The sequence below is a fragment of the Pinus tabuliformis genome, chromosome 8 (genome assembly GCF_031772625.1).
Source record: "Pinus tabuliformis cultivar Carrire ecotype Pingquan chromosome 8, CPIR1, whole genome shotgun sequence".
NCBI classification, from domain to species: domain Eukaryota; kingdom Viridiplantae; phylum Streptophyta; class Pinopsida; order Pinales; family Pinaceae; genus Pinus; species Pinus tabuliformis.
In genome coordinates this window covers 1,376,037,008-1,376,055,776 of record NC_142294.1, presented here as the reverse complement: position 1 = coordinate 1,376,055,776, position 18,769 = coordinate 1,376,037,008, and the positions used below count along the sequence as shown (strand labels likewise).

Genomic DNA, 18,769 nt, shown 5'->3' with positions numbered 1-18,769 from the left:
CAATGATACTTAGCTCAATAGATTTCAAAATATTTACCATTCACCAAACAAGAAAACCTTTGGGCAATTTAAAATATTAGACTTATTTGTTCCAAGTGTGTGAAATGAATTTCCTTTAGGCAATGAGCTTGTGTGTATGTGATTCAGAAACTTAGAAAATAGGAGTTTAAACTTGGATTTTATTGCCAATAATTGTACCAAAAATTTGTTGACCTGAACTTATGCAAACAATCATCCAAAAGCACTTATTTTCAAAGATTAGATTTAGGACAACAACAAATTCTCTAATGACAACAGTAAAATTAAAATGCCAAACTAAGCCAAACATGTCAAACAAATTTTGAATTGTGTTATGAACTCAAATCACTTGAAATTTCATAATTTAATCTATGGCAGCCAATATGTTTCAGTGATAAAAAGAGCAGCAAAAAAGACTTTATGACAGCAGGGAAATGCTTGCTGCAATCAAGAAGATCACCCTTCTAGATTCTTATGACAGTTACTTCCACAACGATATTAAAACTCCTAACTTTCAGAGAATTGTTTTTTAGGACAACAATGAATTGTTTAGGACAGCAACAAACAAATGTTATGACAACATCAATATGACAATGAAAACAATAAGCTATCAATGCTATCTTTATACCAAAAATATTCTGAAAATTTTCCAAAATTGGTCACATGAATTATAAAAAAATTTCAGTCTATTATGATGTGATTTCCAGAATTATATCATATGTGATATACTTATTACAGTCCACAATTAAAATATGAAATAGGCTTAATGATGGATTCCCAACTCGAGATTAATTCCTGAATGTATTAGTCAACTTAGGAATTGATTTTAGGCTAACCCACATGAAATTTTGCCACCATTAGAAAGATGTATGATTGCTGTAGCAAACAGTGAGGAAAAAGAGGGTTTAGAGATCAAACCCTTAGGCCCTAGGCCTTGAAGATCACTTGCCCAAGTTGCCAAAAAAATCCAATACCTGAAACACAAACTTTTACCAATTTTTCTGCAAAAAATCACCAATGTTCAGCTTCAAAAAATTAAATATTCAGATTAGAAATGGAACAAGGGGAATTTACGACCAATGAGGGCTAGCACTAGGCTAGGAGAAGGCTAATCTGGGCTTAGGATCTCCCCAAAACTTGAAACTCTTTTTCTAAAAAAAATATTTTGCTTCAAATCTTCAAATTTGTTGTAAAATCTTTAATGGTTGGCCTTGCAAAAATATTTTGGACAAGATCTTGTCCTCCATGGACTAGATCTGTCTCAAAACCCCTAGCTTTCCTTGAAAAAATCTCAGATCTAAAAATTTCCTTGGATGATTTCTCAGATTTATTCCGGCAAACAATCTTTGAACCCAGATATTGCCCCCCAAGGTTTAGATTTGATTCAGATTTGAAGATTTCCTTGACTGATTTCTCAGATCTATTCCTGCACAAGTGAAAAGAGAAAAACCCAATACCCAATATGTACAAAAATAGAGAAAATCCCAAAAACCCAATTGTTAAAATTCAAAATTATGTTATAAAATTTTAGATCTACCCAAGTAAATAATAGATCTATACAAATAATTTACAGATCTATCAGGTTTGAGGAGTATGAGTCCAACTTCGCTCCCATATCTCATAATCTAAGGCTCTTGAGTCTTAATAGGCAGATCTATCAAATTTTCCACAAAAAATTAGATTTTTTAAATTTTAAAAGGAGGTGCTAAGTCGAAACCCTCTGTGTATCACCAACAAAATCTTATGATAAGCCCATAGCTAATTTAGCTGGGCTCTTCAGAAAATACACATTGGGAATTGGCTGGTCCAACTGAAAACTGCCCTTAATGCCCGAGGATCTAAAATCAAGATTTCCTTGCAAAACTCAATCCAACCATAAAAAATAAAGCGAGAAAATAATAATAAAATTTAGACAAATAGAGATACCTGCTATTACGTTCAAAATTTAAATTATTATTCAAACCCCAACAACTGAGCAAGATACCTGTACTCAAATCATTCTTTAGAAGCTATCATCAATGGCTTTAGAAAAAATTATGCATGAAAACAACACATATTACAGTATTCCCATGAAGAGTAACACCAACATAATTTAACTGCAAAGTATTTCTTTATTATCTAGAAAAAATTACACCAGAGCACATGATCAAAAGATCGGATAGATCAATTGACAAATGGTTTCCTATTTAAAGATAAATACTCGAACGGTTAGTTCGAGTGATCCTTGTCAAAGCAATCTCGACTGTTGATGAAGATTAAAATTTCTTTTAATCTCATCCGTAAAAAATATTTAACTCTTGAGGAAATTCAAAAATTTTAATTAACTAAAAAATTCAATTTTTGAGTTAATTTTCTCCAAAAAATTGACTTTGACTTAACCGCAGTGATCAAAGGTTTAAAATTTATCAAAATAATTAATTTACCTTAGTCCTGGACCTCTTAAAATTTAATTTTTTTAGGACCGATGAATTTTGCTTTTGGAGAATTTAAATTTATCTAGGACCTAGAATTAATTAAATTTCTGGATTAGGATTTTAATTAATTTTTGGCTAGAAAATATAATTAATTAACCTATGAGGGGATAAATTATTTTTCTAACCCTCAAGACACTTTACATCATGATTTTCATTTTTTTTACATCATAAGGGGGAAAACCCATTTGTAATAGACTTTCACAGACCACCCATTTCTATGGCACAAATATAATCCAGCAGACCAAGCAATTTGTAATAAAATAACCTAACAAAATAGGTAGGATTATTCTCAAATCACTTTTACATAGAGTCGATCTAGAACACTATGACTCATGTAAGATCCTAGCGATAAAATCCATTCCAGCTTTGGGGTAAGACTGGAGGAGAAAACTCTGCCGACCACCCGAAAATGGATCGGTGAGACAAAAAACCTCTCAGAATGGAGATCATCACTATAAAGGTAGGTTTACCCAGGTCGTTACATACATGACACGGGTCTATTGAGATTATTTACATTATACACATGCAGAATGGGTTTACATAACATATTGGAAGTCATGTTGATGATGATAGCTGGACGACACGGACACATCGATCAGGGGTTATCCCTTTTGCGAAAAAGGGGGTGTATTGCTATGGGTTGTTGAGACGTAGTGGTCAACAGGTATAAATGAAAATATGGGTGAGAAGCTTCTAAGAGACTAGGATGATCAAGACTAATTTAATCTTAGTCATTGATTAGAGATGAGATCATAACCGTTGATATCTCAACAGGAAAAGTATAAAGGAAGACTTGAGAGTCGTTTGGAGACACATTGGGCAACTACTCAGTAACTCGAGGGATTTATATCTACATTATGGATCACAAAAGTCTTAGATCTAACAACCCGAGGGAAATCGATTCTCAAGGAGTAAGAGATTGATTTTAGAGGGAGAGTTGCAGGGTGAAGGAAGAGGAGGGTATCAGCACCAGTTGGAGATTGAGGAGGAGGGGACGTAGTGCATTAGAGGGACAATGTAGAGGGACAACTTAGAGAGACAACGCAGCAAGGGACACAGTCCTCACGCAGTGATGACACAAAGGAGATGTAGTGAAGGTTGGAGGGTCTCTTGCGTGTCAAAATTTATTAAAGGGTGGAGGAAAATTGTCTTAGGTGTTTTCTCAGAGGTTTCTCTATGTTTTGCAAATCATTCCTTGTAAAGAGATTGTTGCTGAAGAATAATAAATAAACCCTCATCTACTGCACCGGTTTTCTTGCATAGGGTTTTTCCGGGGACTATTTTTCAAAAATAACTGTGTTGATGTGATTGATTCTTGTGCTTGTATTTCACTGTTCTTTTCTTTATGCTATTATGTGACAACTACATTAGAATTTACTACGATGTTTACTGAAGAGTTTTGTAAATAACTTATTGTGGAAAATAAGTAGGAGAAATAAATTAGTTACTGCAGTAAAATTTCTTATTTGAAATTTTCACATTTTCTTTAGATTAGATTGCCAGTGGAGCATCTAAATTATTGTACTCTGAATTGCTATTGAAGAATAATAATAAAACCCTCATCTGCGGCACCGGTTTTCCCACATTGGGTTTTTCTAGGGACTATTGTTCAAAAATAACTGTGTCAATTCTTATGTGTGTTCTAGAATTTCTCAGTTTCCAATATTTTATTTTCCGCAATATTTTTATGGTGAAAATTGCAGTTGTGATTTTATTCATCATTAGCTGTAGCAAATAAACTGCATAATTTAATTTACAGTTAGGAGAATAATTTCCAATTGTTGCAATAGATGAAATTTTCACATCTTCAACTCTACTACTTATGAAATGAGGGAATCCTTGATGGATTCTATAAGGATCCTTTGAGCCCTTAGATTATTTTTCATATATTTAGATAGTGTTTTCCCTTAAGATGGTTTGGGGACTTTGCCATTGACACGATCAATAACTTCATTTTACTTGAGGACTAAGTCTATCCTCCTTTTCCATGCAAGGAAGTTCGATGACCCAACCAACTTGTTGATCTCCTTGCAAAATGAGGTCGTTTTACTAAATTTAATTTATATGAATAAAGGTACTTACTTGTCAAGTGAAGGTGAACTCTTAACTTTTCATCACATCATTAGCAATTATGAAGAAAGAACAATATCAACTACAATGCAGTGGAAATGAAATGAACATCCGAAGAAAAGCATGAACACAAAGAGACACCACGATTGGTCGGAGACCAGGGCAAAACCCTATAAGGGGGAAAACCCTTAATCAATTCTTCTTCTTCTTCTATTAGATTTCACCAATTCTTCAACTGAGATACAAAACATATGAGGCCACTGAGGGTCAACAAGAGGCAGTTCACATCTTCGCTTGTGAACTGAAGCTAATTCAAAAATTTGATATCATATCGCAACATAGAGGTGATGTCATCAATGTTAATGAAACACTCTCACTGTCATGGCACCATTGTCATCCTGTCATATACAATTTTCTTGGAGCCATACATTGCCATGACACACTGTTAGGATCTCTGCATACACATTTGAATGAAAGGGTTTGTCTGATTCTATACTGTTCTCGATATATATATATACACACACACACACACACGCACATGATGGCATACCACTATATACTGATCTATGCCATTCATAATGATGCTAACCATACAAAGGAACAATGTGGGATGATCTCGCATTTCAAAGAAAGACAAAGTATATCAATTCCAACCATATTATAGAGAAATAGAGTATTGGTCAAAAGAAACATAGTACGTATTGTGTATTGTGATAAATTGTCTGCCATTTTTACTATATCATGTCATTGGGGAGCCTACCATGATATGGAGACACTGTTTGTCATGTCATTTATATATACTGTCTGCCATATCAAAACTCTGTCTTCCATACCACATATATATGTGTGTGTGTGTGTTGTCTGCCATACCATGCCACTGTCTGACATATCAAAACTCAGTCTACCATTCCACACACATATATATATGTGTGTGTGTGTCTATGTGTGTTGTCTGCCATACCACGACACTGTTTTCCATATCAAAACTCTGTTCGCCATACCACATATATATGTGTGTGTGTTGTCTGCCATATCAATTGTATATATACATGCTATCACTGGACCATTATGTCAATATCCCTAGCCATTGTTGTCGGGCCTCTGTGTCACTTGGACCACCCTGTCGATACTGCTGGGCACAACTGCTTGGCCACCGAGCCATATTATTTCGAGCCATCGGGCCATTCCATTACCGTGTGACAGAAACCATATATCGTCGTGCAATTTCATGAGAAGATCATATATATATATTATGACGCCATGTCAAGGTACGAGGATTGTAATGTATATGCCAGAACTGAAATATATGTCAAGATTATGATCTGCATGCTAAGGCTATGATACGTGTGATGCCCGAAATTGTAATGCATGCGATATGCCCATACTCTAATACATGCGATATGCAATAAGACAAATACTTACGATATGTTAGATCTGAGATACATGCGATGTGCCAGAAATGAGAGTGAAGGAATGAAGATCTGAGTGAGATATATGCCAGGACAATACTATGAGATCAATACCATATACAAATGAAGATCCGGTGCCATAAGACTTGTAGCGAGCCAGAAATGCGATAAACCAACTGGGATTGCAGAGGGACCCAAAAATAATAATCCCGATTCGATAATGATCTGACCAATGGAGGAGTTTCATCCTTTTATAATCGACTCTAAAAGATAAACAACTGACCCTTGAAATCTTTGGAGGGAAGTTTATTTCATTTAAAATTTTCATTAATATTAAATATATACAAGTCCAAATAATTTCGATTTATAATTCTTCCTTTAGGGCTTCGATTTATATTTAACATAGTATCAAAGTCATGGTGATTGTGGCATAGGGAAATTTCAAAGATTCATGCCAAGAAAAGCTTTGTCACAAATACAGAGAAAGAGACTAGTTCAAATTGAAGGTAAATTAAATCATGGAGCAATGTTGCACGAAGCGGGGACGAAACGGGGACCTTTTTTGGAAGCGGGGACAATGTCATTTTCCAAAAATCTAGGAAGCGAAGCGTCTACTATATATATATAATTTTATTTTTTATTTTTCTGCATTTATATTAAAAAAACTATCCAAAATACCAAATTAGTTGTAGAAGACATGAAAACATGCATATTTTTACATAAATCAAGATAGATATGGCATCCATTGTACATCAATGATTACTTATTGCAGCATCAACCATCTACAATCTAGATTCCTCTTCTCTTGTCTAGCCTTTGCCTCTACTTCAATTCTATATGGATTTTAGTCAACCTTTCCTAATTTTGATCAAATAGCTTAATCCAAGCCTTATAATATGGTAGAGAAAGCTTAACACGCCTGATCAATGATTTTGACTTGAGTAAAGGGTACATAATTGCTAAGGCCATCACAAAGGAGTTCAATAATCAATAACACACATATAGGGCTTGTTGCTCTTGATTAAATGCCAATCACATGCCCTCATACATGATATAATCCAATGAAATGCCATAATCCCATTGATCTTGAAAACTGTTAAGTCTATTGAATTTTGAATGGGAAATGAAATTCTATTTTCTCCATATGGAGTCTGATGAGGTTGGAACCACTCTCAAACATCCTGAGTCATTTCATGGTAATGTTAAATTCTTAAAGTAAAAGGATGGAAATGAAAGATAAAGGAGAATGTTACTTTTACTTTAAGAATTTTACATTGCCATTAGGGAACATCTAGGGAGCGTCTAGGGAGCATCAAGGGGTACCTTGGGAGTATTGAGAAAGTGTAGTTCCTCAGAACAGTTCGAAATTTCCAAAAACAAAAAAAGACTTGCGGAACCGTCCACCTTCTCTTGGATCCGCTTGCGATCCGTGATGGATACACGCTCGAACCTCCATAGATCTGCACCCGATCCTTTCCAGATCCGTGGATCGGGAAATAGGAACTGCAGATTAGGCAGTGGGAGCCGTGGATCGGGCAGTAGGAGTCGTGGATCGGTCCCCCATGAATCCAAATTTGTAGGAATCGCCTAAAAAGGGAGGAACCGCGGATCTAATTTTCTGATTTGCGGTTCGGCAGAAGGATAGGTGGCGGATCCATATGGGACGCGGATCTGCCTTTGGATCCTTGGGGGGGGGAACGGTTCTTGTGCGGATCTGCCTTTGGATCCTTGGGGGGGGGATGGTTCTTGCGCGGATCTGCCTTTGGATCCTTGGGGGGGGGGGATGGTTCTTGCGCGGATCTGCCTTTGGATCCTTCAGGGGGGGGACAGTTCCTGCAGCACTATCATGGAGTATAGTGACTGTAAACTATAGAAATGAATAAGTCATTAAAATTTAATTATAAATCCCAAATTAAGAGTCTCAGACTTCACCCTGTTGCGTGACTCTTATCTCACGTATAACCTTTGTTCGAGTTCTCTTAGCTCTGTTTGCCTTAGCTGCTATGAATGGAGTTCTTTGTTCAATGTTTACCTTTCCCCATAGTCTTAGATTTTGCTTGACTCTTACCTGCAACCCTCGCAACCTGTGTTTACCTACAATCTTCGTTCGAGCTCAGTATTTACCTGCAACCAATGTTGCATGAACCGGGGACGTCTTTTGGAAGAGGCGACGCGGAAGCGTCATTTCCAAAAAATCTAGGAAGCAAAGTGTCTACCATATATATATATATTTGCATTTATATTAAGAAAACATCTAAAATACCAAATTAGTTGAAGAAGACATGAAAACATGCATATTTTTACATAAATCAAGATTGGTATGGCATCCATTGTACATCAATGATTAATTATTCCAGCATCAACCATCAAGAATCTAGATTCCTCTTCTCTTGTCTAGCCCTTGCCTCTACTTCAATTCTATAGGGATATTAGTCAACATTGCCTAATTTCGATCAAACAGCTTAACCCAAGCCTTATAATATGGTAGAGAAAGCTTAACATGCCTGATCAATGGTTTTTACTTGAGTGAAGGGTACATAATTGCTAAGGCCATGACAAAGGAGTTGAACAATCAACAACACCAACACTAGGGTACATATAGGGCTTGCTGCTCTTGATTAAATGCCAATCACATGCCCTCATACATGATATAATCCAATGAAATGCCACAATCCCATTGATCCTGAAAACTGTTAAGTTTGTTGAATTTTGAATGGGATATGAAATTACATTTTCTCCATATGAAGTCTGATGAGGTTGGAACCACTCTCAAACATCCTGAGTCATTTCATGGTAATGTTAAAAATTTAAGGAAAATGATGGAAATGAAAGATAAAAGAGAATGTCACTTTTACTTTAAGAATTTAACATTACCATTACGGAGCATCTAGGAAGTGTCTAGGGAGCATCAAGGGTCACCTTGGGAGTGTTCAGAAAGTGTAGTTCCTCATATAACAGTTTGAAATTTCCAAAAAAGGACAAAAAAGCCTCGCGGAACCCTGTGAACTGTTCACCTTCTCTTGGATCCGCTCGCGGTCCGCGGTGGATACACGCGTGAACCTCCACAGATCCGCACCTGATCCTTTCTGGATCCATGGATCGGGCAACAGGGATCGTGGATCGGGCCCCCACAGATCCAATTTTCCAGGAATCACCAAAAAAGGGTGGAACCGCGGATCTGATTTTCGGATCCGTGTTTCCGCCGAAGGATCGGTGGTAAATCTGTACGAGACGCAGTTCTGCCTCCAGATCCTTGGGGAGGGGGGCACGGTTCCTGGAACACTGCCTGCAACCTTCGCAGCCTGTGCTTACCTTTGCCATCATGTCTCTATAATAGTGTTTACCTTTGTAGCCGTTGTGTAGTGTAGTGTATGGCATGCGTTAGGTTTAGTTTAGTGTGTATGCCATAGGTTTAATTTAGTTGATAGGTTTAGGTTGTGATAGGGTTTAGGTTTCAAATTTTTTATTTTTATTTTTTTTACTTAAGAAATTTAGAAGTTAGGTTTTCAAATTTATTTTGTTTATTTTGTTTTTTTTTTTAAGTTTAATGTGCATGATATTGGGGGACGTCCTAAAGTCCCCCGAAAAGTCCCTGATTTTTCGAGGGACAACCCAGGGATGGCCTGGAAGTCAACTTCTTCCTTCTCCTTTATTTTAAGTGTTGACTTGATAGAAGGTCGTGCAAAGGTGTGGTTCTAGGAACAAAAAATGATGATGTAGATGTGGGGCTGCCATTGTGGAAGGTGATGTTGAAGAACCACTCTCACTTACCCCCACTCCTCTTGCAATTTGACATTTCACAATTGCCTTGTTACTTTTGGCAAAATCTTTATCTTCTAGTGATTTAATGGTGATACAAATGATTTCTGGAGATGCGTTTGGGCAAAGATCTATGTCATGTCCCAGATTTTGTGCAGGGTGATATTTCAATTGGGATATTCACCCCGTCATATGCTTCCAACTCAACTTACAAGTTAGATTGTCTATTGGACCCCCCTTGGGTTCACCATATTCCCATATAGGGTCCAAAATTGTCAGCATTTTTATTCTTCAATGTAAAATTGAACCTAGGGCACAAGAAAAATAAAAAAAAATAAAAATCAGCGTTTTTTACAATCAATTAAACCTATCCACTCAATGAAATGATAATGGCAAAAAAATACTCATAAATGGGTGACTGAAAACCCAAGGAAAAAGTAAGAAAAAACAAAAAAACAGGGCCAAATTTAATGCCCACACGTGCAAGCGTGCGGCCTGTTGAGAAAACTCGGGCCACAGTGCAAAATTTGTCGGGATTGATTCCTACAAATCGCTGTTTTTCTCCTCCTTCACCCTTGGAAATTTGTTCTTCTGCTTATCTGCTCTCTAACCTGTGGCCTCTGTTTGCAAAATGAGGCATAAAAAACAAAAATTGAGTTTATAGATCGATTTGTGGGCACAGCACCATGATTTTTTTTGTTTTGTTTTGTTTTTTGATTCATGCTGTTTTCCTAATTTTTACCATATTATCATGATTATCTCAGCAGAGAAAAAATCACTGATATTATCGCTTCCTTCAAAAAATCGTGATACAGCATTGTTTTTGCAAAAATATCGCGTTGTTGGCAACATTGATGTTAATGTAGCCTCTGGAAACAGATCCTGTGTTTTAAGCAAGGCTTACTATTTTTGTTTTCCTAATTTTTACCATATTATCATGATTATCTCAGCAGAGAAAAAATAACTGATATTATCACTTCCTTCAAAAAATCGTGATACAGCATTGTTTTTGCAAAAATATCGTGTTGTTGGCAACATTGATGTTAATATATGTTGCCTCTGGAAACAGATCCTGTGTGTTAAGCAAGGCTTACTATTTTTGGGTTTATAAAAAGTTTCTGAAGATGTTATTTTTTGAGGATGTTCTCAGTGGGTTCTAATGCAAAAAATGCGAAAAAACCATGTAAGGTAAATCCATGTCTGAAACAAACCCTCCTTGTTTGCAGATCAGATTGAATGTTGTTTTTCTTTTTAATCAGTTTTTTTTTTTTTTTAAATCCTGAAGAACATGGTGTGAGGGGCACACCATCTGCTGTATCACTGGGATGTGGGGTGCATCCCTGGGTTGCCCACAGGATCATGTCCTGCATCAGGTGCATGAGTCTGGCACAGGCATATCGATACTCCTTAGTGAATGGGATGTGTCCCCATCCGAATTTGCATCCTCTGTAGCAGGGGATCCAAGTCCCTGCTACACTGCTTCCTTCTAACAGCAAGACTTACAAGATAGAGCTAAACAGAACAATATTGCTTGCTTTCTTCTCTATATTTTGCTAAAATGCATGGAAAAATACAGAATGGTTTGTATCAACTGGAGACCTGTACATATGTCAATACAAAGGACCAAAAGATCTGGGTGAAGGTTTATAACTGCAAATATTCTGATTTATCTTGACTAAGAAAGCTCTCTTTGCTGTTGATGCTGCCGTTGTGATGCTCCTGTCCAGCTGCTATTTCTGCACGGTTCTAACTTCCAATCATTGTTAGTAGTCCGGTTTGCTGGTGATCGATAATATGCATCCTTTTGGGAGGTCCCTAGATTACCACCACATTCTCTTTGAACTTTGTTATTCTTAGTGAATTCCTTAAGATGCTTATAATGGTTTCCATTTATAATGTCATCTCCATTCCATCCTCTCCTATGAGATTCTCACCACCTCTCTAATCTCCAGGCAAGAATAAAAATTGTCCTCTCAGTGCAATGAGCTCTCAGGTACTGCATTAATAGCTTAGAAAGGGTTGCATCAAAGACATTCTCAAACCCCTAACTACATACCAAAGAAGCTGGGCTGAATTGTAGAATGGATTCTGAAATATATAAATAAATGTGTTTGAGTTAATACTGGTTGTTTGTTGTCAGTCAAACAGAAGCCATCTCCTAAATTGACAAGTCATCATTTTATTGTTGAAGTTCAATATCAGTGAAATTCTTTGAACTGCAGGATTCATCATTTGGTTTGGTATTGACTGTCAACATCGATGATGTTCTTTGGAACAGTACATTCTTCATTTGAATGGTTACTTGTTTCTCGTATTCTGGAGGAGTGGCTACCTAGAAAGAATAAGATACAGTACTTTAGGGTTTGCCAAAATTTGATGATCTTTTGCTGGTGTTTAAACTTTAAAGGCATTAACAATGAAAGAGTTGGATCTTGTTGATTTACTTTTACCTATGAATGTTGCCAAATTCTTTTCATTTACTAATGTGTCATAATCATGTTGGAGAAAGATCTCAATTCTGACAAGCAGTGTTTGTGCTCACTTTCCCTTCTTTGTTAGCCTGCAGCTGAAGTACTGGCATTTAGAGTAGGGGAGCTGAAGGGACTTTCTCGGTGGCATTTGCGTTTGCAAAGCATTGGGTTGGATGAAAATCTGGTTGATCAAGCCATGGAAGATGCTGGAATGCTGGTAGTGCAGATTGAGCGGCTGCTTAGAATTCTCTCTGAAACTTTGTATCAGGTTTGTGCACTTTTGATTGTGTCTTTAGCAATAATTGAACACATGAACTGGCCAAGAAATGTCCTTGTGTTGTAAGAGATTCATACAGGTAGTAAACTGGGTAATCTTACAGTGGATGAATATCATGGCATGGGCTTGATATATTGAAATATGACCATAAATAGAATCAATATGGATCGTTAAGTACAATTTGTTTTCTGCTTCATTTCTTCATGCAGATATTTATTTGTGCCATGTAGCTTGAAATCAGATTGCTTAGAGTAGTTGAACTAGTGATTGGATGAGATGCTTTAAGTGCAGAGCAGTTATTCCTTTCTTGACATACAAAATCAAGTAAATGCACAGAAATATTACTAAAATACTTTCTTGATCTCATAAATTTACTTGAGCTTTTGATAACTGATAGCATATCAACTTATCTAGTTGAATCATACATGATGTTAAAATGTATGGATATGTATAAATTGAAATCATACTTATACAGATTTACTATCTGACTATTGGCTTCTATGATGACTGGGTGTGAAGTATATCTAGCTCTAGTTCTACAACAGCCATTTGATCTCAAGGCAATAGTTTTGTGACTTGCCATTTTATGTGAATGAACATGAGAGAGGCTTGCATCATTTAAATCTTCTAAAATCTATCACTTTCAGAAAGGCATGCTGTGCTTTGGATTAAAGATACAGTGCATGGGAGTGCCCATCCCCTGCCGCTCTGTCCACTGCACTCCAAAAACATACTCTGGGAGGGAGCAGCCCAAGGAACCTTGAAAAGCATGCTTCTGGGTTGTCTCTGCCTGGAAGCATGCTCTAGGACTTACTATTTCCCTTCCTCCTCCTGTGGGAAATGCTCTCCTGGAGTGCTCCCTAAGCACTCCTGAAATGGTCACAAAACCCTCTTGCATTTTTTATTTTTATTTTTATTTTTTATTTTCTTTTTTACTGAATGTGGGGCCCAAATAAAGGTGCTAGTAGGCCCCACAACTCATGTCTAGGTTAATGAATGGATAAAAACCCTATTTAATCCTATTTGTTCTCATTCTATTCCTCATTTCCTTCAAAGTTCAACACCTTTATGCTACTATTGTTGACTTAAAATAACCATCCATATAGTCCAATTTTGCTGCAATTTTCATCCAATGCACATTATCATCCTCAAACTTGGTGTCTTTCTTAGTCAACTTCAATCTTTCATTGTTTATTGATGTTCGTATTTTGGGTAGGTACTTCTGCACATGCTTGTGTCTAGGCATTAGAAGTTGCCCACATATCTCCTTAGGACACTTGCTCAAGTGTGAGCAAGTTGCTTTTGTAATTTGGCCTAAGCTTTAACTTAAGAAAACACATAATTAATTATGTTGGCTAATAATTATTTTAATGATTATGTTTTAATCTCAGCTCTTGATCTCAAGTGAGTTGAGGTCTAATCTCGGCCGTTAATCACTTTGGAGATCAGGGTTAGGGATTTAGCTCAATTTAAAGTTATAAAAGCAAGGCTAAGGAGAGGAGAAGGCACACCATACAGTAGTAGAATGTTGGAAAATGTAACTAGGTTCAGTCTTCATAATTATTATTGTATTTGTCATTGTATGTTGAACGTAAAATAAAAAAAGAAGAAAAAGAAAAATAATTTTTTCAAGCATGGGTTTCGTGCTCAAATCAAATTATTATTTTATTGAAGCATGCTCTTCATGCTCATTATTATTTGTATTCGTCAAAGTGAAAGGCTTATTTATAGCCTGGAGAAAGATTTTTCAATTATGTAATTTGGGTCAAAATTTTCTCTAGATGCCAAGTCGGCCCTGCCCCAGAAGACATGTCTATTCGAATCCCTTTGGACTCTATAAATAGAGGGAGAATTGAGCTCATTTGGACACACTCAATTCATATGATCTGTTCTGAAATATCGCAGAAGAAAGGAGGGCCAGAGTTTGAAATTGACAAGTTAAGAAGGGTTTTTCTTAAAGCTCAGATTTGTCGAGGTTTTGCCTTGACACATCTATTGTTGAAGGTCTGTTTCTGATGCTATACATATTGTTGGTCTCTTGCTGTTGATTGATTTGCTATGTGGAAGGAGGGCTTGCCTTGGCATCTTGAGGTCACGGGCCTTGGATATCTCACTTTGATATGATTCGATAAGAAGAGATTTTTTTGTGTTTTCCCCTTGGAGGGGTTTTGAACTGACTTGGAGCCTATATCTTGTGATCTTCATGTTTTGTATGTTTGGTAATTACTTGATGAAGAAGACATAATAAACATTGATAAGACGCCAACAACATTCACAAGCAGTTATCAAAGAAGAGAAATCTACACTAATGAATAGTAAATGTGATTTCTCAACACACAAGACATTGAGATAGGCATCTCAGTGAGGAGTGTGATAGTCTAGTGTGCTGGGTCCAAGGAACTGCAAAGGGGAAGCTTGGGGATCCATATCAGCCAAGGGGATTGAGGATCAATCTAGGGCCTGATTTGTTGGATCATATACGAGGTATATTGTAATTTGTAATTTTCTTAGTTGGACCATCATCCAGGACAAAATCCCAAGTAAGTTCTAGATATTAGTGAAGCACTAGTGATTGGGAAGAATTTGTTCTTGTCACTGTGATGAAGATTGGTTAATGTGAAATTTGCTTCTGCTAATTAAGTTAATAATCTAATTGTGCTTTCATTTAGTATATCTGCAATTTGCCAGGTTAATGAGTTTCGTGTTAGGTTTTGCAGGAAACTTAACATGGTATCACAACTCGAAACTCAAAAAACTGATCTCTAATCACACAAAAGATAGGTTCGAATAGGATTTCCAGGGCCAAGTTTGGCCATAATCGCATGACACAATTTTTTTTAACAAGACTGAATGAAATTCACTGTACGACCTTGCGTAGTGGAACATACATGATTTCTTGTTTTACTTCATATAAGGTGGGTTGAAGACAATTTCAAATTCAATTAAAAAATAAAATAAAATAAAGGAACAGAGGAGAAGGGGTGGCCGATAGCCCCGTGTGGGCCATCTGACTCACCTAGGCAACAATGCATAGACCAGAAGTGATGACCAAGGAATTGAGTTGCACTAAGCTAAAAGGGCTACAAACGAGGAGAGTGACGGGGATACAATCATATGGATTGGGGCGCATGGTGTGGTCCACTGCCAGTCCACCATAAGTAGCTAGTTGACGTGCAAGTAAACAACAACTAACAAAAGTTGCGTAGACACCAGAGGATCATGTGTGGAGGTTGAATAGCCTCTCAGTGATGCAAATCGAGGGAGAAGCAGAGGCAATGATTAGAACTCAGGGCAATGATAGGCAAGGGGGACAACATTAGTAGAGGTCATAAGAGTTGTGGGATGTTGAATAGAGCATGGGTTGTTGAAGTTGAGCATACAATGGGTTGTCATTGGGGAAACACTGCAAATGGCAATCGTGCATGAGTAGTGAAGGCCATTGGCTTGAAGATAGGTAGGGGTTAAGCACAATTGGAACAAACAGTTCTTGCAGAGCTGGCAACACATAAGGAGCTTGCGGAGCAGGCTGCGAGGGGTTGTGGAGGAGACTCAAGTTGCATCACACTGTAGGAGCCATTGAGTATTGATTAGTGTAATTAGTACATGAAAAGGTAGCAGAGGTAACTACCCGAAAGGTTGCTAGCTAGGTCACAAAACTGATAAAGATCGAAACGACCAAGGTATGAGTGGAAAGGCAGTCCTGATGGAGCTCACACCGAGGAGTCAGACGTAGTTGACCGTCAACAAGCGAGGTTTAGCTGCGGCTGCTGCTGCAAGGGCAGTTTGGACCAAGGCAAAAAGTGATCTACTAGTTGCCAAGAGTGTGCCCACAAAGCCACAAGATAGACAGATTGTGAGATTGAAGGAGGTTAGCCCTCAGAGGGAGAGAGGGAGACTGTACCAAAAACATGACTTTTTTTAATTGATTTTCAATTTTGAGATGGCAACAACCGGTTTGAGGTTCAAGGACAGGTTGGAGGGTGCTTATATTTTCAGTTCATGGAAGGAGAGAATAACACTTTTTCTCATGGAAAACAACCTATGGGATTTCATAAAAACTCAAGTTACACCTCCTATAGATGCTACAACTCTGGCCACCCATAATTTGAAAGATCTAAAATCTAGGCTCATCATCATGGATGGGGTGAAGGATCACATGATCCCTTACATATCAAGAAAGAATAGTGCACAATGAAATGTGAACCGCTTTGATGAATCTATACTAGAGTGATATTCAAAATCATAAAATGGTGTTGAGGGAAAAGCTCAAGAACACCAAGATGAATGAAATAAATATAATGGCATCACACCTCACTAGGATTTAGCAAGTTCAGGATGAGCTTGTAGCTATTGGAGTAGCTGTGTTAAACGAGGAGCTTGTAGGGGTAGCCTTGAGCAAGTTCATAAAACCATTAGCTATGTTTATGACAGGTGTTCTAGTATGAGAGAAACTACTAGATTGGAGTAAACTGTGGGATGAATTCACTCAGAAGGAAATCTAGGAGAAATCTTTGTTTGGTGGGCATTATAAGAGTGGGGATGATGAGAATCTTACTCTTGTCAGTTGGGCAATGAGGAGCAAATGTTTGAGTAGCAAGAATGAGGAGTCAAACACACAACCAAAGAAGAAGAACGGTTTGAATAAGGTCATGTGCTTTGCATGTCATAAGATGACACACTATGCTTCAGAGTGTCGATAGAGGAAGAAGGGTGAAAAGGGTACTGTTGACCTTGTCGTCTACACCTACCTACAAGTTAGTGAGAAAAGCGTTTAACCCCACAAGGTGTGGTTGGTGGCAAGGAACTAAGAAGAGGGGCTATCACACTAATCCCAACTCTCTCTGTTTAAGCTATCTCCTAGGTTAGCTATGGGGGGTGGTCCCTAAAGGAAAACTAGATTAATATGTGAGGTTCTAGGAGAGTATTATAGTGAAAATGGATTACTTTTAAGGATTTATAAGCAAATATGATGTGAGCAACTTGAAATAACAATGAGAATCATTAAAATGAGAAAACCATAAAACCAATGCTTTATAAGGAATTTGTTCAACAATTTATAGATATATTTGCTCAAAGTAAAATGCATTGCTCTCAAAAGAGAAAAAAAGTAACCCTGAAATGTAAACAAAAGATTTTAACAAAATATATTGCAAGATACAAAAATGCTTTTGAGATAATCAAATTTATGAATCAAAACAGTGAAACATATCTTGGCAAAACCCAACAATTAGTAATTAACTTGGAAATGTGAAAAATGAAATGCTAAATATGAAATTAGGCTTCAAGCATGAAAATAAAACACTTGTTGCAAAATTGAAAGAATTACAATACTTGTTTTTGGAATAGACTTTGCATATGAAAACTCAAACCATCAAGAGACAAGTAAAGTAAATGTAATGGAATAGTGCTCTTGGTTAGTTTTATTAGTTACCTCTACAACAAGATTGCAATTGAACTCTTCAATCCTCAAACCTCACCCTCGCCCAGAGATATGGACCTCACAAGGAGAAGTCAAATAGAGGAGTAGAGGGTCCCCAAAATGTTTATTCAACCAACTTATGTTGGAGTTAAAATTTTAGTGAGCCTTGGGGCCTTTCTATGCTAATATGCCTAGATGAGTGCAAGTTGTGTTAATTTCTCAATTAAATACTACATGCAATGCTTCATAGTAAAAATGAATGAGATAGTAAGGCTTCATCATCAAGCCATACTCCGACTTTGGGGTAAATTTGGAGGAAAAAACTCTGTTAATTATTAACTCCTGGTAGGGAGATGATAATTAACCCAGTGAAAAAAACCTCCTAGAGTAATACTCACTTATTGGCAAGGTTCCAGGCTACCTAGGTCTGTTATAGACTCAAAGCTCATCATTACTAACATCACTTATTACAATTCCTTGTAGGGCGTGGAATCTGGGTACAAGAGAAAATGATGAGAAGTAGAAGTAGAGTTTAAAAACTCTGGTGATATGATGATATCTGATGGTACAAGTGTCCTTTGGTACATCCTTGGGCATAGAGTCTTCATATAATCATTAGGTGTCACTCCAATGGTCAACAAGCACGTAGTCAATTGTATCTGTGTCTGTAGAAGCTCAGAAAGAGTTTGCTAGGAAGTTTGAAACTGAGTTCACTGTTGTTTCCTACCTTTCCTCAAGCACCTTACTAGTTGGTGCATGGCTACTAGATATTGGAACCACATGACATATGAGAGGGGCACAAGAGCTGTTTGACATCTTGACTGAGTGGGACTTGGAATTGCATGTGGAGTTTGGTTTTGATACTGAACATG

General features: G+C 37.2%; 1 protein-coding gene across 1 annotated transcript in view; it reads left to right on the top strand.

The window, feature by feature from the left end:
- The window catches only part of APC4 (Transducin/WD40 repeat-like superfamily protein), a 465,104-nt gene that overhangs the window by 103,478 nt on the left and 342,857 nt on the right, over positions 1–18,769 (top strand). The window contains exon 11 of the mRNA XM_089373770.1: positions 12,290–12,469. Within this exon, the coding sequence (XP_089229896.1) occupies positions 12,290–12,469 (180 nt within the window). The remainder of the gene's footprint in view (positions 1–12,289; positions 12,470–18,769) is intronic.